Source organism: Stereum hirsutum, assembly GCF_000264905.1.
Source record: "Stereum hirsutum FP-91666 SS1 unplaced genomic scaffold STEHIscaffold_13, whole genome shotgun sequence".
In the NCBI taxonomy this organism is placed as follows: domain Eukaryota; kingdom Fungi; phylum Basidiomycota; class Agaricomycetes; order Russulales; family Stereaceae; genus Stereum; species Stereum hirsutum.
Window position 1 is genome coordinate 1,216,788 of NW_006763143.1, and position 20,581 is coordinate 1,237,368.

At 51.3% G+C, this 20,581-nt stretch overlaps 6 protein-coding genes across 6 annotated transcripts; 3 read left to right on the forward strand and 3 right to left on the reverse strand.

The window, feature by feature from the left end:
• Positions 1-491: 491 nt before the first annotated feature.
• Positions 492-2,076, forward strand: STEHIDRAFT_63095 (uncharacterized protein; the record flags this gene model as incomplete). The annotated part of the gene is made up of 6 exons (XM_007307217.1): positions 492-556; positions 714-766; positions 850-897; positions 983-1,068; positions 1,175-1,685; positions 1,781-2,076. 6 exons carry the CDS (start codon positions 492-494, stop codon positions 2,074-2,076), a joined length of 1,059 nt encoding a protein of 352 aa, XP_007307279.1.
• Positions 2,077-3,491: 1,415 nt separating this feature from the next.
• Positions 3,492-7,393, forward strand: STEHIDRAFT_123931 (uncharacterized protein). Its single transcript, XM_007307558.1, has 5 exons — positions 3,492-4,176; positions 4,241-4,679; positions 4,877-5,642; positions 5,737-6,056; positions 6,193-7,393. The coding sequence occupies exons 1-5, from the start codon at positions 3,625-3,627 to the stop codon at positions 6,546-6,548; spliced, it is 2,433 nt and encodes an 810-aa protein (XP_007307620.1). The 5' UTR covers positions 3,492-3,624; the 3' UTR covers positions 6,549-7,393.
• A 270-nt stretch (positions 7,394-7,663) lies between these two features.
• On the reverse strand, positions 7,664-10,171 carry STEHIDRAFT_101802 (uncharacterized protein). Its single transcript, XM_007307559.1, has 12 exons — positions 10,003-10,171; positions 9,669-9,933; positions 9,549-9,604; positions 9,266-9,480; positions 8,923-9,204; positions 8,799-8,857; positions 8,708-8,747; positions 8,464-8,645; positions 8,221-8,404; positions 8,152-8,164; positions 7,960-8,098; positions 7,664-7,902 (listed from the first exon to the last, which is right to left on the reverse strand). The coding sequence occupies exons 2-12, from the start codon at positions 9,822-9,824 to the stop codon at positions 7,822-7,824; spliced, it is 1,407 nt and encodes a 468-aa protein (XP_007307621.1). The 5' UTR covers positions 9,825-9,933; positions 10,003-10,171; the 3' UTR covers positions 7,664-7,821.
• A 4,026-nt stretch (positions 10,172-14,197) lies between these two features.
• STEHIDRAFT_63121 (uncharacterized protein) lies at positions 14,198-15,171 on the forward strand (the record flags this gene model as incomplete). The annotated part of the gene is made up of 3 exons (XM_007307223.1): positions 14,198-14,427; positions 14,676-14,894; positions 14,964-15,171. 3 exons carry the CDS (start codon positions 14,198-14,200, stop codon positions 15,169-15,171), a joined length of 657 nt encoding a protein of 218 aa, XP_007307285.1.
• Positions 15,172-15,407: 236 nt separating this feature from the next.
• Positions 15,408-18,677, reverse strand: STEHIDRAFT_123935 (uncharacterized protein). The gene is made up of 5 exons (XM_007307560.1): positions 18,325-18,677; positions 17,677-18,103; positions 16,769-17,614; positions 15,738-16,707; positions 15,408-15,668 (listed from the first exon to the last, which is right to left on the reverse strand). The coding sequence occupies exons 1-5, from the start codon at positions 18,359-18,361 to the stop codon at positions 15,633-15,635; spliced, it is 2,316 nt and encodes a 771-aa protein (XP_007307622.1). The 5' UTR covers positions 18,362-18,677; the 3' UTR covers positions 15,408-15,632.
• Positions 18,678-19,000: 323 nt separating this feature from the next.
• Positions 19,001-20,544, reverse strand: STEHIDRAFT_83697 (ras-domain-containing protein). Its single transcript, XM_007307561.1, has 9 exons — positions 20,464-20,544; positions 20,381-20,407; positions 20,270-20,323; positions 20,122-20,204; positions 20,038-20,069; positions 19,916-19,978; positions 19,696-19,850; positions 19,305-19,643; positions 19,001-19,251 (listed from the first exon to the last, which is right to left on the reverse strand). Exons 1-8 carry the CDS (start codon positions 20,513-20,515, stop codon positions 19,369-19,371), a joined length of 741 nt encoding a protein of 246 aa, XP_007307623.1. The 5' UTR covers positions 20,516-20,544; the 3' UTR covers positions 19,001-19,251; positions 19,305-19,368.
• Positions 20,545-20,581: the final 37 nt, after the last annotated feature.

The following is a 20,581-nucleotide window of genomic DNA, read 5'->3' on the forward strand; positions in this document are numbered from 1 at the left end:
GTCTCTAGAAAGTTCTCTCACGTGATGGCGCTAGCGTGGTAACTTAAATAAAGTTGACTTCGTACCTTAACTTACCGTATTTAGGCATGTCCGCGTCAATTTAAGCAAACCCTATTTTCTGTCCACGCCACCCATCCTGGACCTCGAGACCTTGTCGAGACCACTTGTTGTCATTGAAGGGGTCCCAGTCAATAAACCCATTTACACGCACGTAGGATCCGGTGGAGTCATAGAGAGAAGAAAACACATGCAGTCCGGCTGGAGGCAGGAAGATGTGGGGAAAGCGGTCAGATCTACAGATATCGGGCGCAATTGCGGGGCAAACAGGACGATGACATCATCGTTCGCGACATGTTGGCCGCTCAAACTCGCGTTGCTCTTCTACTTATATCTAAGTTATATCCAACTCTCCGTTTTGACTTCTCTCCCATCTATCTTCTTGCCTATCTTCTGTGCTTTTGAATTGTTCACCTCCTCAACCTATACGCGCGATGGCTTCAGCTCAGGCACAGAATGTTCCAAAGGCCATGCTCTATCATGACCCACAGTCACCGTGGTCCGCCGCTGGTATGCTTGTCCTCAGCAACTCTTCGAGGTGAACACTGCTAATACAAGATACTCTGAATACCAGTTAAGATTGCTTTGTGAGCTTTGTGGTTTACAGTATTTGTTGCCAGAGACGTGTTTTGTTCGTTCGTTCACGCTAAGTTCAGGGAGGAGAAAGGCTACGGCGAGGATGAGATCGACCTGAAAATCGTCGACCTGCGTAAGTCTTTTATCTTCCACATTTCACCCATATCTTTCACCCTTAGCCCTCACCCACAAAAACCACCCCCATCATCTATACAGAGAAAGGCGAGAACTTTTCGCCGACCTTTCTGCGCCTCAACCCCAAAGGTATGTCTATCACACCTATCTCGGGTCCCCAACGTTCACTCGCCTTTCCGTCCCCGCTCTGACCATGCCCAATGCGCAATCAAAGGCACGATTCCCACTATGATCGTCCCGTTCGAGAACACTCTCGACTCTGTCACCGAGAGCCGTTACAAGGCCGTCACAGATATCACAGTACGCACAGCTCGTTTTAGACCCAAATCTCCGCCATACAGTATATCACCCAAACTTTTAGAAACCACCTACTCACTCGCGCATTTGTGCTTTATATTTGCTACAGGCTATCGTTGACCTCCTCGACCGTTCTCGAACCGCCATCTCCCGCACCCACACCACCTCCTTCGCTCCCGCGCCCTCCCTCTCGCCCGCAACCATCGCTCTCTCCGAACTCTCTAAATCTATCACTGCGCTCCTGCACTCCGCCCCCGCCTCCCCGGAACTCCTCTTCCTCTTCAACGCTCGCGAGACTCCCTCCCTCCGCGCCGCCGGCCCCACACTTCTGCCCTTCCTCCAAGGCCGGTACGAAGCCCTCAATAAATACTTGAAAGAGAATGAAGCGAGCGAGATCAGGGTGAGCGAGAAGACGAGGGTGTTTTGGGTCGAGAAGAAGAGGACGACGGAGGAAGTGCTAAAGGTCGTAGAGGCTGCGGGCAAGGGAGAGGAAGAGTTGGGCGAGGAGGAGAAGAGTGCGAGGAAGGAGTATTTTGAGAATACGAAGGCGGCTTGGGAGGTTGGGCTAGCCGTTGTGTTGCAGAAGATTAGTAAGGACCTCGTTGGGCCTTATGCGCTTGGTATGTTCTGGTCCTGTTCGCATGTCCTCTATGCTCTGTGCTCCCGTATGTGTATAGAACTTAACTATCCTTCCACTGATGCTCAATGCGTACAGGCGACCAATTCTCCGTGGCGGACATCCATCTCTGCGCCTGGCTCGCTTGGCTCCTCAAGATTTCCGGGGGTGGCGTCACCGACAGTGGACCCGAGGCCATCAGGAAGATAGAGAAGAACGTAGGGGGCGGGTTCTCGCTCCCCAGGGCGTTCATCACGCCTCCTTCACCGGCGCAAGACGGGAGTACCGATGCGACAACGCCGACGCAACCGGTGCCGCAGGCGAAGTTGGCGATCATTTGGGATGCGATCAAGGAGAGGCCGAGTTGGAGCAAGATTTATGGAGGTGGGAAGTAGATGAATCCTAAGGCCGAACGGTCGAATGTCGAGGTCATGAAGTGTGAAGTCGTGACTTAGTCTAGGAGTACCATGTTTTGTTGAAGAAGAGCTGGTGAAGTAAAAGTCTTGTAGCATGAAGGAATAACATGATGTGAACGAGTAAGGCTGCTGTGGTGAATATTTGACAACCATTTGTATACTTACGTGGCCAAATACGACACAGAGTAGGTTCGCACGAAGCGAATGTAGTCTTAGCACTCTCACGAAGATACCCTACCAGTGATTTACTCAAACTCAAAGAGATTGATGAGAAGTCTTGGCAACGCCGCTCCGCCTGAATTCAAAGCCACCGACAAAGCCACCGACACAGCCTGAACTTCGGCGATGAAGATGGACAATTGAGCAGCCACACAGCCAGGACGATCGCCCAAATACTTTCTCTGGGTCAGCAGGGCGCGATAGCGCAACCAACATAGCTATATTCGCACGGCCAAGCAAACATACGTGTATCGATAAATTGGGTCGCTGTCAATGTTGTCAAAGTGAACGCCACCATCCAGATGATGGTCGTGCATAGCAGTATAGCACACGCACATTTCCACACGTCCGGAGTACGATGCCTGCTCATCTGTATCGGCTGGACTCTTCCGGAAGGCCTCGACGGAGCAGAGAGTTCACGGATGTACTAGTTTGACCGAGCCGCCATAGGTTGAACAAATGTCGATGCTATACAGCGAGTGCAATGGCGGATGGTCAAGCATATGGATCCATACAACACTTACCCCAGAAAGCGTATGTGCGAGGTGTCAAGGGCGGCGCTAAGATACGAGAGAGGCTGTCCACGCTAAGTGACCAAGAGTGTCCACATAGTGGCGTAGTGGCGTAGTGGCTGTCGAGGGCAAAGTCATTGTTCGTGGCCATTATGAGGCTGTTTAATTATCTTTTATCGTCGAGGTACATGAGTTGATAGGACCGCAGTTGGGAAACGAAAAGAAGAAAAAAGTAGGATGGTATCGCCCACTGGCCAGGGTGTACGCAGTCGGGTCAGCCGGCTTACTGGTTCTGAATCGCAGCGGGCAACGGTGACCGCGGAATTCACAGAACTCAGCGTGGAGGTGGTGAAGAAGCTCAGACTCGGAGGGTACGAGCGCGCACACTGAGTCGCAAAAAAAATCAAACAGAGAGGCTGTGAGCGCCAAGTGGGATGTGGTCGTCGTCGGGAAGAGAGAGTCGAGTAAATTGAGGGGTGCGTTCGAGGGGGTACGGCGGATGCCGAGCCCGCGCCGGAGGAGCGAAGATGGAACGGTATGCTCGCAACAAACTATCTGCTCGTCGACGACCATCGTCGAGCACAATCTACTCTCGCCCTCGTCGTCGTCGTCGTCGTCTGCATCGAGCCAAGGCAGCCGGTGAGAGCCCAGGGAGGCCAATACCGGACACAACGGCAAATCAGACCAATCGCAGGCGACGAATACATTATCGTAATTCCTGCTCAATAGTTATACAGCCACCGGCAACCGCTCTTCTTAACTTGCCCACACGCTCCTTCCCTTCCTCATCCCCACCATGCCCTCCGTCTTCGGCGTATTTCCCTCAATAACCCGCCCACCGCCCTCACCCAACATCGACGTCGACGACTATGACGAAGGTGACCCCCTCGAGGCCGGCACCCCCGTCAGGCCCTCACTATCCCTAGCGAGGACCCGTTCGACATTCACCGCGTCCTCATCGACCAACGCGCTCGGCTCACACCTCCCAGTTGAACCAGAGTACCTCCTTCCTCACGGCGGAATCTCCGGACGCTCCTCGTTCTTTTCCTCACCGTCCAACACACCCGTGCCTTCGCGGACAAATTCACCACTACCCGCATTTTACCACTCTGGTATCTCATCCGCTTCGCCCTCAGATACAGACAGCGAGCCTGCCTCGCCATTACTCAGTTCCATGCGGAGGAGCACCTGGCGACGAGAAGAGCCAAGACGGTGGTGGACCCTCAACTCTTCTGGCTATCGTCGACGAAGACGAGATTCCGGTTGTAGTTTCAACTTTAGGTCACTCAAGCGGGCATGCAGAAGAGTAATCCGCCATCCGTTCTTCCCTAAGCAGCCCATTACCATCGTACGTCTGCTATGTCGTCTTGCCTTGTCGCTCCACACATCTAACGGTACTCGTGATTACTCAGCTCCTCACTCTTCTTCTCCTCACCCTGCTGTCCATCTCAATCACACTTCTCATCATCCATATCCTTAACCCTGATAAAGAACCACTACCTTGGCGCGCTTACTGTACCTTCCCATCTTCGTCGTCACATCCACCATCTCTCACCGCACCCGCCACCTCTCTCGACATCGCCTCCCTCACAGAAGGCCCTTCATGGTCCTCCTTCCCTCCAGAGAACCTCGATGCGCTCCCCCCGGCCGGTATCTTCGTCGGCGTTTTCTCTATGGACTCTGCTTTCGAACGTCGAATGCTCGTACGTACGACATGGGCTAACCACCCACGCAGTCGACACGGCGCAGGTCCAGGCGATGGAGGTGATGGTACTTCGCGTACCACCGTACGCTTCATCCTCGGTCAACCGCAAAAGACTTGGGAGCGTAGGATCAGGTTAGAGATGGAAAGTGCGTAATATTTTTCTTGTCATTCTCCTACCCTATTTTCTAGCCATTCGCTCGCTTTATTCTGTCTCCACAACCCCCGGTATCTCTACTACGTCGCAAGCGTCATCGCTGGTTCTATATCTCCGCTGATCATCCGCTCATCTCACGGGTTTAACAAACAAATTACTAACAAAAACGTGACCACACTCAAAAAACAGAATATAATGACATCATCATCCTCCCCGTCCCCGAAAACATGAACGAGGGAAAGACACATGCATTCTTCACATGGGCCTCAACCGAAGCTTGGGTCCCACCCGTCTACTTCGAGACTGAAGTCCCTCCTCCGCAGTTCTCCTACTCGAACCGGACAAGCGTCCCTCCCGCACTGCTCGCGGAACACGATCCACTGCACACGAGACTGGACAGGACCTCGACGCATCCAAAGTTCTGGGTCCGTCCGGATTTTGTGGTCAAGGCCGACGACGACTCGTTCATTATGTTGGCGGAACTGGAGGCGAGACTGAGGGTCGATCTGCATCAGGATCCACCGCCGAGGGTGCATACGAACTCCGAAGGCTATGGCTCTGCGTATTTCGACTTTGAGAAACAGCAGCAGCAGAAGGGATCTGGTTCGGAAAAGCGGGCCGATTCAACCTCTTCTTCGTCCGCACTCTCGAGTCGACCATCGTCTGCTTCGGGTTATATCGGCGCGGTGGATGCGTCGACATATGCATTACAGAACAACGATCCGTTAATCTACTGGGGGTATCTTGTCAAGAACCGGTTCATGGCAGGCGAGATGTACGCGCTCAGTTGGAGTCTGGTGAATTGGGTGGCGAGGGATCCGGTGGTGCAGGGCATGAAGAGAGGCGCGGAGGATAAGCAGACGGCGAAGTGGATGCAGCTGCATCCGAGAGCAGATGAGGTGCAATGGAAAAATGAGAGGTGTTGGATCTATGACCATCCTCGGGCTGGCACGGTGTATGTTCTTTTTTCTTTCTTTCTACCTAACAGGCATCCCATCACTTCTCACATCAGCCTGTCAAGTCAACTGACCACGGTTATCTCGCTACAGATATTCTCACGGATTCCTCTTTCCCTCGGAGGTCGCTCGTGTCCGAAGGGGTGTCATGTCCTGGTTCAACAGAGACAGGACCTCTACCGCCGTCGCCGCCGTACCCAGAGATGAACAACAGCCCGCGCCCACAGCGACCTCGGCATCAGGTTCGGCAGCCTCTTCGACCAGCGCCAATAGCATTCCCATTCCATCCGCTTGGTCGAAATCATCCGTGTCGCTCTTCGGCTCGAGGTATTCCCCGCCTCTCGCAGATTTGACGTGGAAACAAAGTGTGGAGGCGCTTGTGGAAGGGAGCGATATGTCGAGATTGTTTGAAGGTGCGTTTTTGATCGGCGCTTTTTTCGTGGTTTCGTTTGATTATCAAACACTAATCCTTGTTCGTCTATTCGTCTCCGTCGTTTCATGATGTTGGTAATTGGTATTGGTTGCTATGACATGGTATGGTACGTTTAGGGAGCGTACAAACGGCCGAAGACGCCTGGAGACAGCGAGAAGGCCGTAAGGCGCGATATGCAGGAAAGCGTGTCGGGGGTACCGTCGTCGTGCACTTCATCAAGAAAAATATGTGGTTCCTCGAGACGGCGCTGGCGCTGCTGGAGGGTGAAGAGGAGACGGAGCTGGACAGGCAGAGGAAACAGTATCAGAATGCGAATGCGAATATGGTAACCAGTGGTCAGGGAAGAGAGATCGTCGCGGTGGCTTCACGGACTATAGAAGACGGTGCAGATGATGGTGGAGATGACTCCGGCGACGGAGACGTGGCAAGACAGCAGCAAGGGAGGATCCAGGGAAAGCATCGCAGGAGGTGATGGTGGGCTAACGGGGTTCTTTGAGCATACCTCGTACGCCGGCCGTCTATCCCTCTCCTCGTATATATGCCGCTCTGTTTCTCTGTTTATTTGTGATCCTTTGGGCTGCTGATACCCACTTCTGATGATGATTACCCTTTGCTGCCTTCGTCGCTCGTCTCTATAAATCGTGAAATGTGTAGTTCGCCGTTCTGACATCGTTGTTCTTCACTTGATGTACCATTACCTGTAGTATGCTTCGCTTGCTTTCCTCTTTCGTCGTCTCTCGTTCGTCCATCCACGTTTTCCCCCTTCTTTATTCCCTTTCTTCGTAAGTTCGTCCATTCATCTTTTATACCTGCATGCATCGCTGCCCGCGTCTTTCTCCCATACACCATGTCGTCCAACAACGCTCACCGCCAGCACACTAACTCGTTTCACCCATTCATTTCGTCTTATTTTTCGACAATTCAAATCTAACGTCCACGCCACCCATGTCGACGGACTTTCTCTCTCCCCTCTACTCTAGTCAATATTCTCCTCTTCTCCCTTTCCGCTCCGCTCCTCTCCTCTCCTCTCATCGTCGCTCTGGAAATCAACTGGTCTTTACTTCACCCCCTCATTCTTCTCAAAATCTTCACCTTACAGTTTACAATGTGAACCACTCCCGTTCCGTTCCGTCCGTCCTCGTTTCGTGTCTTAGACGTTCTAGTTGAGACTTTACACGTCTCTTTCTTCTTCTTCGTCTTCTACACTTTCTTTCACCTGTTTCCTTCGTCGTACTATACATTCATCCTTCGCCTCTGAACTTTCTCAATTCATCGTCCCTACCTAAAACATCTTACTTTATTTTATTGTCGCTTCCAAACCCGTCCTGCCTGGAGTCTCGAGCTCGAGAGCGTGCCTACTTATATATATGTACATGGAACTTTCCACCGAGGTAAATAAACAAGATAGTCACACAGCACACCATGGAGTCGACTCGGAGTGAGTGGGTACTTCGGAAGAGCTCATGCGTAGCAAGTTACAGACCTTATTCGTCTTCGGGAAAAGCAACTATGAGTGCGCGAAAGTCAGGCAGAAGGTGAAGAGCTGACTGGGGTTGCTCCGTAATCAAAGTATGTATGACCGTCCACGTTTATGAGATGGCCAGGTCCAGGTAACCCTCCGGGACACAGACGTTCATGAGAAAAGTAGTCCCCCACACTGGTCGTTAGAAGGATATGCATGACACTGGCAGTCTCGTCTCAGCCCTATAAATTACAGTCATGACAGAAATATAGACCGATGTCCATCATACACCATTCGACGCACAGCTAAAGGGACCTCCTACTGTCCCTGCCTGGTAGCTATCAATGATGGATTGAACAGAAACCTATGGGCAGAGATGAGTTGCGTCATATCAACACATGATCTCAAACAAGGGACGTACATAGGAACCAGCGCCAAGGATGTAGAGACCGATGATGATGAGCAAGTAGTTTACCAAGGTTTCTGCAATGCGCCAATAGTTCGCCCATTTCAATCTGCCAGGGTAGAGTACCATGTACGACATTCCCCAAAATATGAATCTAGAAAAACCCCAGGTCAAGACGCGATACAGATGGTCAAAGATAAAACGCACCCAAACCACCCGTCTACGAACATGTATTGTCAGTGAGCGACACAATCTGACACGTTTTGTTGAACTGACCAAATAGAGAGCTCATAAGGCTGAGCATATCGGAGAAGAAGGGAATCACTTCCGCGATGATGAATGCAAGGACCCATGTCGCAGCAATTATCGCAGCCCATACTCCCCAGGCCAGTGGAGTGTTTGAGTGTTTGTGCTCAGAATCGCGGAAGATGCGGAAGAAAAGAAAGCGTGCTGTGACCGACTGAAGGTTGCAGTGTCATTTACGCGGCCAGAGGCTATCGATAAACGTAGGGCACGTACCGAGTACAGAGATCCCAAATAGACAATAGTTGGTATCGCAAAACAAAACGCAATCTTCTTAAAGACGGGCTGAAGAGATCCTACAGCTGGTGCGACGATATACTGGTTCCCAGTGAAGTGATAGACTATTGCACCCGCGAGCGTGAACACTATTACCTCAGAGATGGTCACGGCCCAAAGGGCTGCCACCAAAAAGTCAGTGGCTTAGTACATCACTTATAAGACACCCAAGCTTCCGACTTGCCTTTAGGGAAATCCCTCGGATTTTTCATCTCTGCAATAAACTGATAGGGAGTGAGCGGGAAAACCCGTATAAGTAATATACCTGGACTCACGGAGGGTAGCGTAATTTGGCCAATGAGCGTGTAGCTTATATTGAGAAAGGCTGACATGGCTGTTAAAGGCCGACAAACCTTGAGATATGACGAACGCATAAAGAGATTCACGATTCGAACTCACCAGAGACATACGATGTTCCTGCAGATGCCCATACTGTAATGATGGGAGCTTCTCCGGTGAAGTCGAACGGATGGGTTTGGACCCCAGAAAATATCACGACAAGTAGTACAGAGGCTCCCATCGTGACAGCAGCAAAGACCCCAAGGTAGCTCAGTTGACTCAGAGTACGCGGGAGACTAACCAAGAAGCAAATTATAGCAGTTACTGCCGAGAAAGTGATCGTGCATGATGAGGATCCGGAGAGTGTATTCAACAGTTCTGCGCCGACCACACAATGGAGTGCTGAAGGCAAAAATCAAAGCTGGATGGAGATATTCTTCGAAGAGACTATTGCGATACTGACCCTGTATAAATACATTGTTGAGGATGAACATAACGACTGTGAGGCGATATGCAAGCTCTGATCCGCCGGTTATGACGCGTGCAACGTCGCAGACATCTCTGATTTCCGGATGTTCCAAGCAGAGGCGCCACAAGATTAAAGATGTGTACTGCACAGTAGCTGCCACCCCGATAGTAACGAGGATGCCGGGAACCATGCCTAAAAGCGAGAATGCCCTACGCATGATGAAGGGTCAAGAACTGTCTTTAGAAAGACAGTGGGGCCTTGAACATCGAGCACTGACCAGGGAAATGACAAGATAGCCAGACATATATATTCCGAGAACAACAGTCCCGCCGTCTACCATATACCATGTCATGAGCGCTGGTGAAAGTGAAAAAGCGGTTTCAGATGCAGAACTCACTTTCTGCCACGAACATGTACGATAACGAACGGCATGTCCATTCTCGAGCGAGATCTGGTCCGAGACACCACCCTCCAATGACACAAGCTCACTGCGGTCCCGTCCTGCTTTCTCGGAATGATTGGCATCTGAAGAAAGATGTTCTGGGGCCTGCATCTGTAGTAAACCAACTCGCTCAGGCAGATGCAAAGAGTTCGAGATAGAAAGCACAGAGCGCCTGGTACGTGTACTTTTTATACCTGCTCCCACACCATAAACCTGATGACTGAATCTCATATGACATCAGTACGATGAATGTAGTTAGAGTCTAGTGCACTCAGAATAGACGACCCACTGCCACTGCAACCATACATTTTATATGGAGCGCCCCATGGACTAAAAGATTGATGCACTTGGTAAGATGATGACCCGATTCGGACACCATGAATCTCTAGAGTAGTCCGGTTGAAAGCGTGGCAAGTTATAGCACATGCGGATACGACGAACGAGCCAAGGCACTAATCATGATGGTGGTCAGCTTAAAACTACAGACCTGGCAAGTCCCGGATCGTCACGGTCCCGAATTTCAACTCCGCAACGGTGAATTCGCACGTGGGGTGCGACCGACGCTCGACGGCTATTCCTCAAAATTTGACAAAAACTAGAGGTAAACCCGACGCTTGAGGTCTGCAACGGACTAGACGAATTCTTCAGGACCGGTGACCGCTTCTGCATCACCACACAAACCATACCACAGTCGCTGATGCTCCACAAACGCAAGGAGCATTACAGTCACACTGGCGGTGCGGCGGTTAGCGCGGCATGATCCTGTACTCAAAATAAGGCAACTGAGTAGTATGGCATACGATTCACATTCAAGATTTTCGGTCCTGACTGCTATAAACTTCAGGGGGCTGCCCAGAACCAATCTCAAACGAAAACTTGACGGAAACTGCAGTACCACGACTTGGATGCTTTGAAAACACAGACTACATATTGTGGTGTATAAATTAAGGACCGAAGAGAAAAAAATGAAGTTGCGATAGGAGTTTGAAAGCTAGCACTACCGTATCTGCAATAAAACTTGGCTGCTTCCTTCGCTATATCTGCTTATGAAATACGTCTTTCGCTTCCTGACGCTCTCCTTCCACTGATTGGGGCTGTTGAGTATCTTCTTCGGGGCATGCAAGAGGAACAAACCCCCGGAATGGCATCCCCTCGCTCGTAGTAAGTGCCCCCCTCTTCTGATCCATGGTATTTCCCCTCCCAGCTTCTACACGACCGTCAACTCCTGGATCCTCAGGAGGTGATGCTAAAGACAATACTGGCTGAGCTGTCTTCGAGTCATTTTGAGAGGAGTAGACTGTTGAGAGCTCGATCTCGACGACCATTGTATCAAGGGGCCGCGCTGCTGAGCTTTGTGCAAACCTCGAGCCGCGATTTCCAGATGGTTTTTCTCGATTATTGGTACGTCTCCCGAATATGTGCGAGTGAAAGGCCCGGCTGGCTCGAACAAGAGCCTGAAAACATGTATACAAGTATGATCAGATCTGACACTCATCCAGAAGGATTGTGAACTAACTGGATCTGAAGCAGCGAGCAAGGCATATACAATGGCGCGCCCACCGTAAAGAAAATCACCTAATTATGAATGGCCATGATCAGCTAGACGCACATGCTTAAGCTAGCGTGTGTCCTGTTGTCGTGACGTACTGAGTAGGAGTATGTTATAATCCTACACATCCATGTCCCACAAGTTAACTTAGCGGCATACTCTTAACTATTCAAATGGAGCTGCGCATGCGACTGACCTCCCTATTGTGAACCCCTCCTGTACTAGTTGCATGTGCAACGCACATCATGCTTGTGAGATTGATGATGCAAGATGCCAGAGGATACAGGCCTGTGTAGAAAAGACATGGTGTTTGGTTAATCGACGAGAAGCACTGAGTGACGGAAAGCAGCCCACCAATTCGCAGAATAACACCCCTGTACGCGTTTGCAATATCCACCAGTTGGCGACCTTGCGTAGTAGATACCGAGCCACCCCGCGAGCGTGCCAAGCTTGGGCCGGAAGAGGACTGCAATGATGAGTGTGTAGCTTTCCTGCGGTGCTTCACCATGTAGATGATAACAGTAACGGATGTGCAGACTTCTCCGAGTACTGTGAGTCCAGTCCACAGTAGTTGTGTGCCGATCTCAATGAATCAAATGATTGGGTGACTATGAGTAATGGACGAACCAACACCGAGGGTTCAGCGAGGAACGGGCATGAACACATACCTGCCACCATAGCCGCTGCACTTGATTATCGTTCGTGTACCAGCAATCACGAACGAGAGGGTCCCACCTGAAAAGCGGAGAGTTATAAGGTAAAATTCGACGAGACATCCTGTGAGCCTCGTAAACATGTTCACAACGTTGACAATAGCCACTCACCCGTACTGTTTGGCAGCATAGGGCGGGACAGTTATAGCCAGGGCCAAGACTGTAGCCCCGATGATATAGTAACGTTCCATCATCTGGCCGCTGATATGATGTACGACGACCAACCTATACCAGGTATTTCAGCGTAAACAATATATCAGGAGAGTCAGTTTCAACTCACTGAAGGTTCAAGGCGATTGCAAAGAGCACAAAGCTGGACCATTCCAAAGTGAGCTGTTCGACAAGTATCAGATCGTATGGTGAATAACAATGGAGGATATATACCTGTAATATGAATATCGAAAAGCCACATAGAAAACCAGGGGCTGTCAAAGAACCTCCCACAGCACTCGCGATTCCGAATAGCATGCTGTAGCGATATTCTGATCAGTATTTGAAGAGGTCGCGAACCGTTCCTAGGAGCATACTTTGCGATCAAAGCCGACCTCAAGAGACGAAAGCTGACACGGTCTAGGTGATGCTTCGAAGACCGATGCGTGCCCAGCACAAAGATCACAATAAGCACGAGAAAGCAAAGGACAGCGCCAACGGCCGATGTGACCGCCCAGAGCTTATTGCTTCGGTTTGGGAGTATTAGCGATGTTTAAGACTCTATAAGGAGAAAATAACGCTCACGATATGTCGTCCATTTGCTGAGTGAATACAAACCCAGCCATCGTGAAAGGAGAGGTGCTCGAAGTGACAGATTACCGCGCGAATGGAGCAAGTGCCTGCGTTTTATATTACATAGCGCCAACGCGAATGGCAGGTAGCACTGTCCTGAGGAACCTCAGAGTTGCAGAAATCCGGAGCTTCCTTCTCCCTAACGAGGAATGATCAAAAGGGTACGAATGCAATCGGAGGTCCATTGACGCCACATCAGGATCAGTAGCCTTTGAATAGATGGTTCGCAACACATGCTGCGATGATGATGCTGGTGGGCATAAGCATCGGCAGCAGTGAGACAGCAACTGGCGCCTTCATGTCCACTGTGATACGCCATTTGGATGAACGGAGTCCATTGGATGATAAACTTTATATATAAATATACAAGGCTACAACGAACGTCTTCTTGGAGGTGGAGACGCGAGTCAGAAAATAGTTCGTACCCCACACCATAGCCAACAATCAGTGGAGTGTGCCAACTTCCGGGGGGAATCCTTCTGTTTCGTCAATGATGCCCAGGATTCCATGACGAACGCACCTTTGGTTGATAGTCATCAATAGCATATTCAGATCGGATAGAGGAGGTAGGATCCAAATCCGGAGTTCTACGACCATCCTGCAAGACCATTCCCCCATGTTACGAGCCATGATCAACCCCGGAAGCTTGAACGATTTAGCCACATGCTCCTCGGAATGATGCAACCACACAGATATAATACACCTCACCATAGGAAGGAATTGAACATAATGTACACCGGCTTGACACAGGCGCTTAGAGAGCTTGACGTCGCTACTCTTGAAGCAGTTGTAGCACGCCTGACCGATGTTCGCCGTCAAAGGTGGGACAGGCACAGCATCCATTGCAGCGAACGTACAGAGTGTTTCCAGGGCGGGCGGGTGTGGAGGGAGGAACGAACGGTGAACGCGACGATTGCGGCGAAGTTGAAAGGTTGACAAGGAAGAGCACATTCGCACAGGCGTCTTTTTCTCACGGATCCTTTTCTTTGCCACAGTGGCACCAATTTATCACGTTGACCCTTCCTTGCTCTCAAACCACAGTCACAGCATGACTGGGTGCTGCTTTCTCTTAGACGGGAGACTTAGGATATCGATATATGCTTTTCGCTCATCATGCTCACCTTGTCGTGTGAGTAGCCAAAGCGCAACGACTCTGCCCACGACATTACACGCACTCGGAATGGGCGGCTTCCCACCACCTCGCACCAGTGACTGGTCTTATCTGTTCTGTTCTCCCTCGGCCGTGGGCAGCAAACTCTCTGTCTATTGCATTTGCTCTGATAAAGGCATCCTGGAACGCTTCTGCTGACCATTTATACAACAGCCATGGGTACGCTATCCACCACGATCCAACTCACCACCATCACTTTCATTCTTCTCCCGCTCTTCATTGAATGGCGGCTAAAGTCAACCCAAAATATGATACTCCGATTCTAGGTATGATTGCGCGTCCACCTGTCGAAACAGCTATCGAGTACGGTGATCCGACGAATTTCTGGGTCGAATATCCTACTGGACTCGTTGATCTGTCGAGGTCACAACACTTGGATGAGAAGAGTCTGGAACCCAAGGCATTGGAAGACGCACAGCTCGAGATTGCGGTGGATGGGGGGAGGACCATCAGGATTGACAAGGCAAAGACTGCGGTCGTGGTCATCGACATGCAAAAGTGAGTTGCTTCTCACAGCAGCTTTCGCGTTCACTTTCCAGCCTTAGGTGTCAAACATCGATGATTAACTTCTTATAGTTTCTTCTTGCATCCCAACCTGAGGGTCCATCCGAAAGGTCTTGCTTGTGTTGATCCTATCATGAAGGCCGTTCCTGCTCTTCGGGCCCACGGAGTGAAAACTTTATGGGTGTAAGTATAACACCTTGCTATGCGTTCTTCGCATCAATGACCTTGGTGTTTTTGCATAGGAATTGGGGCTTGACGGAACACGAACTCAAAACCATTCCTCCGTCGCTTGTCCGCGGGTTCATGAAGAACGGAAGAGGAGGATTCGGCGCGGATCTTCCTGGGAACTGGGGTCGATTGCTCATGCGCGGGGCTGCCAACTCTGATCTATACGGGCCATTGCAGGACGAGTATCTCAAGGGAAAGGAGTTGGAAACTGACGTGTGGATACATAAGAATAGGTTCGCAGTTGCGCCTGTTCATACATTCAGCGTCACTCTTACCTTGGATATTTGCTGCCATACATGTAGAATGAGTGGTATATGGGGATACCAGACTGCTCTGGACTTGTATCTCGAGCAGCACGGCATCAAGACATTGATATTCGCTGGCGTAAACGCAGACCAGGTAGGTTTACCCTCGCTGTGTAATATGCTTATACTGACTTGGTCTCCACTTCGAAGTGTGTCCTGGGCACGGTCGTCGATGCCTATTATCGCGGTTACGATGTCGTTCTGATGACGGACGGCGTGGCGACAACATCTCCTGAGGGAGGTTACGAGAATGTGGTGTATAACATTGGAAATGTAAGACAGTTCTTGCTTCTACTTGCGTCGGTGCTGAGCGCTAGCCTGTGACCTTCTAGAGTTATGGGTTCAATACGGATTCGGCGAGGATCGTCAGTGCCGCGAAGTAAATTATGCGAGAGGTAGTCACATCCCTTGAATGTTGTACGAATATGTTACCAGCGCCGGGTTCAAGTGAATGCTTTTTTGTTGGGTCTCAACAACAACGTACGAAAAGGGAGGAAAATGCAAGGATACTCGATATCTGTACAACACAATGCTAACAGTACACAGTGTGGCGTGAATGCCCACACTATCTCAACCACACCGACTAACGACCTCGTCTATACGCCACACTATGCTACATCCCGAACACCCGATGAATAAACTTGAATAAATAGGCTATTGCCCGCGTTAGTAGCTAGGTGGCGTCGCAAAGTCGTTATGCATCTAGATGAGACCACGACAATAAGCCATCCCGAATAGATAACACGAAGAAGACAGACATCGGTGACGTACGTTGTGGTTCATGGGTGTGCGCCTCGAATACGAGCGCCGCAGGAATACTTCGGGTTCGTGGACAGGCCCAGGTGGATGTAACGGTTTCTCGTCGAAGAGTGGGCTCAACTGGAACGCTGGAATGTGATCAGAGCCAGTACTGCCACCGGGACTGTCGGTGTGGCCACGGGAATGAGAAGAGACAGAGGCGGGCGGAGTCAGCGCTGCGGGCCCAAACGACCTCAGTTCTGAGCGTGGAGGGCGGGGCGGACTGGTGATCCTGGAAGGAGATTCGATGACAGTGTTGCCGGTCGCAGGTCGCAATGTATCCTTCGATGCTCCGAGGTGGCGAAGAGGTTCAAGCTGCGAGAGAGGGACGATATCGAACGGACCATTTTCGGCAATAAAAGTTCCTGGATTAGCGATGTTCTCCGGTTGCGCGTGACTCGAATTGACCTGGTCACCAGGGAGGGACGGCGGATAGATAGAAGGCGAAGAAGGAGCCTCAGAGACTCGAGATTCTGAGCGGTGATGTTCCGGCGCGTCTTCGGTAGGTGAAGTGGTCACAGCCAAACCAATATTTGAACTGCTGTGGTAATCGCTGAACGGATTCTCGTCTACGCCGCGATAACGCTCCTGAGGCACTATTTCCCTGTCGAAACCAGAGGTGCTACGAGGAGTGAGCGGGAAGTGAGTGGGTGCTGGCATTGTGACAGGGCCTTGCGTGGTCACGCCACGATTGGCGGAGGCGTGGATTCTGTCCCAGTCGAGGGGCTGGTGAGGGGCACCGTCGATCATCGACATCTGAGGCGACTCGTCTGAATATTGATTCTCGTGCGCAATGGGAGAGTGTTCTTGCAGACGGAGGCCGCCACGGTTACGGCGTTTGCGGTAACGACGGCACATGCAGGCGGAGAGGAGAACCAGAGCGGCCGCCACGAGCCCGACGACGACAAAGACTCCTGCTACGGCACCATGGTTGTCGAAGAATCTATGGAACAGTAAAATTAGGAAGAGTTCTTCAGGTTCAATGTAGGTATCAAGGTACTCACGTCTTGTGGCTCAAGCTCGCCACTCGAGTCGGATTGGCGATAACACGGGTAATGGTGGTTGTCGCACCATTAGGTTCAGTGGAAGTCCCAATACTCGTCACAAATGAAGGCGCAACTGAAGACACTCTTCCGTCGGCGAGAGTAGTCGCAATCGAAACGGGGCTTGAGAATGTCGATTCCGGCTGGATAGTGGACGTTATCGTCGCCGTGGTGCTCGGCCCTTCCTGAATGACGACAACTGATGAGGCGATAGTAGTCGTAAACTCAGTGTGCGATCCAATGGCCTGAGACGAGTCGACAGCGGAGGCAAAAGACGCTTCGTTTGAAGACGATCCGGAGGCTGTTGCTGTGGACCCAGGAGACGCGGCGGATGAGCCGGTAGATGCCGCCTCGAGCCCATTCTGCTGGCTGGCTGATGGGGAGGATGAACCTGACGCCACCAGGCTAGGAGGTCGTGCGCTACTCGCCGTGGATTGAGTGGCCTCTGCTGCGCTGGACTGAACTGAGGAGGCAGCTGCAGAAGAAGTGGCAACGTCGGATGAGGGGGCAGGAGAATCGGATGAGGACGGTGCAGGAGGATTAGATGAGGATGCAGAGGAAGATGGGGAGGGGACAGCGGACGAGGAAGCAGGCGTGGGATCTGCAGACGATGATGCGGAGAACGCGGGGGATGTGGCTTGAGAGGAGCTAGCCTCCGTGGTTGCGGCCAGCTTTTGGGTTGTAGACGCCTCCGAAGTCGAAGACGCTGTCACTGACGCCACTGATGATGTGGCCGCCGCCGACGTGGCATTTGTCACAGAACTCAGCGCTGCTTTTGCCATGCTGGCTGTGGGCGAAGTAGCCGCGCTATTCGAGAATTAATCTCAATCATCTTGTGACATATAGGATACGGAATGTTCAAGACATACGAGGGAGAAGAAATTTCGGCAGTGGGAATTTGACTAGACGCTACTTCAGACGAAGATGTCCTAAAAACTTGGGTAGAAGTGCTGGTAACAGCAGACGGTATTGCTTGGGCGGAAGTGACAATCGTAACGGAGGAAACCTGTGCGATGGTGGAAGCTGGAGTGGCTGAAGCGGAAGAAAGCACCAGAGACGGCGAAGAAGCCGTGGAGGAAGACGGATTTGCCGATAAGGAAGGTGTTGCAGATGCAAATGTCGTTCCTGTAGAAGACGGGGGCACAAGGGAGGCCGTAGAGGATGCCTGGGCACGGCTACTGGCCACAGAGGATATCGAGGCAAGAGGGGACGAGGACGAGATGGCTGAGGACAGCGCAATTGGCGGGGCGGTCGAGTCGTTGAAAGAGTGGACCTGGCTACTCGACATCGACGACACTATAAACAGTGGGCAAGGAACGTGGTAAGTCAGCAATACTATAGAAAGGAAGGAGAGATAACGAAAGGATGCGAAGGCAGGATGTAAGGGGGCGAAGACGGGTTTAGACACAGTGCAAGGGCTTTAAAGAGCAGCGGCAATGATAACTAAGGCCTCCATATTTCCTTCCGGGACGAAGTATATTGTCTGTGCCAGCGCATAGAGTAACCGTGACACTCACCAAATGCTAAGGAGGAATTGGACGCCGCACTAGCCATCAGAGAGGAGACATAAGACGCTCAACAAGTCGTAGCAAGGGTCATAGATTGGAAGCCGCTCGACGAGGAAGAGGGGCAAAAAAGCATGAGGGGACGTCCGGTATATATTGTCGACGTGTGAGCGGAGTATCTTCGAGGAAGGAGTGTTGAAAGGAACGAAGCCCCTGTAGCTCATGCGAACATCTCGAGAACTTACCCCGAGGGGGGATCGCCATGACCAGGACCATAAGGCTCAGATCTCAGTTGCTTATCCAGCAGATATGTTTAGACGATACAGCGTGGAAGCATCCAAGAACACGCAAGAGCATACTAAAGCCGTGGTGGAGGCAGAGATGAAGCCTGATGAAGCGCATGGGTATCGCGTCGCCACACCGCCAACGTAACGCGGTCCGTGTGCTTGTCGCCGGTCACCCTCACGAAATTGACTCTCTATATTCGGCTTCAACTCACGGATCAGTTATGCACAATGCTCAAAGCGGTGTCCCATATGACTGGTAGCAGAGAACATCCCGGCCAGAACGAGCCCGATTGACAACCGCCACGTAGGCAAAACATCACGAGGGATGGTTGCGCCCTTTCGCTATCTAGTCCGAACATACTCTTCGAAGGAATGCATAAAGTCCTGATGTCCATTGGTACAGATTATCCTAGTGAAGTCATGATATATACTAGAAGGGGTAGACGGTCGACGTCGGTGGGAAGAAAGGCACTGCTGCAGGAGCATGCAGTGCGAAGAACACGGGCTGTATAGCGAGAAAAGCTGCGGAGTGAGAGCGAACGTCGGTATAGTGAGTGTAGGGTATAAATTACAACTAGGAAAGCATGAGAAGGCCGAGAGAATATAAGATGGCTACATAGAATGCGGGAAAGGAGGGATTGCATGCGAACATCTGAAAAATCTCGGCGTTAGTCTACAACGGCAGCGAAGACAACAAGGACTTACAAGGCCCGTCTAAATGCAAGGACGTAATAGTCTCCCAAGGAAGCAAAAAAATCATAACACCGGTCTAACAACATCGTCGGCCTCCTGCACCTGGCACCAAATCTTTCAGCTTCAGCTTGACCGTGCCCTTTCGCCGACCTCCGCTTAGACTCCCGAAACTGAGCCGACTTGAACTATTGACACGACGCAACGCTCTGTCCCCATAGCTCACTCCACTTCCAACCTTGTCAGGGTCCAGCGCTCCTGATTCGATAGACAACAAGATCGAACGTGCTGCGAGAAGAAATGGTGCCTCGACGTTATCCCCTGTCAGTGATGATGTCTCAAGGAAATGAACATCTGCAATCATCATCAGCGTCATTCTGACACGGTGAGCGGAGTTGGCAGGTACCGTTCTCAGCAGCCCAACGACTGGCCTCTGCCCACTCCACTTCTCTTTCATCCTCCCGGTCCGACTTATTACCAACCAAAACTGCCACTAGGTGAGGACTTGCCAGTGCTCTGGCATCAGCTAGCCACCGGGAAAGATTGAGTAACGAATCTCGGCTGCATAGGGAGGAGGTGGGTAAGTTGTCAAATATACGGATGCGACGCATCGGGAGCGCACGTACTTTGTGATGTCGTACACCAATATGGCTCCAGCGGCTCCTCGGTAATAGCTGCGGGTGACGGAACTATACAGATAATTGTGTCGGTCAAACTGCGGGAGTCATTGACGAAGAACAGCACAGACCGGAACCGCTCTTGGCCTGCAGTGTCCCATAGCTAGACATAGATGAGAAAGGGATGCGGCAACTCGGTCGGATGGAAGGCACACCTGCAGCTTTATCCGTTTCTCTCCCAATTTGACTGTTCTGCTCGAGAACTCCACTCCGATGGTGTGTTGCGAGTGGTCTTTGACTGTGCGTCCGAGCTCATAATTCAGCGCCTGAACAGTAGTAAAGGGTGGCGAAGCATAGACGGACAAGTATTGTGTGTGAAATGGTGTAGCAGGCAAGATTTTCCGGTCCCGGCCTCTCCTTGAGAATAATATGAGCTTGACCAAGAGCGAGATACAAATAGTCCCAGGGACGTACCGATGATGATAAACTTCATGAGGAAGTCTACCAAGGTGTAACCTTTGAGCCAGGACATCGACAGCAAAGGTAGCGGTACACACCGTAAGTCTCTAGTAGCTCTGTAGCATCATTATCATAGTCGTTGATCGCCATGGAAGGCGAAGATGAGGGTGAGGGGGTCGAAGAGAGAGGATGAGGTCAGTGACCGGATCAGCAACG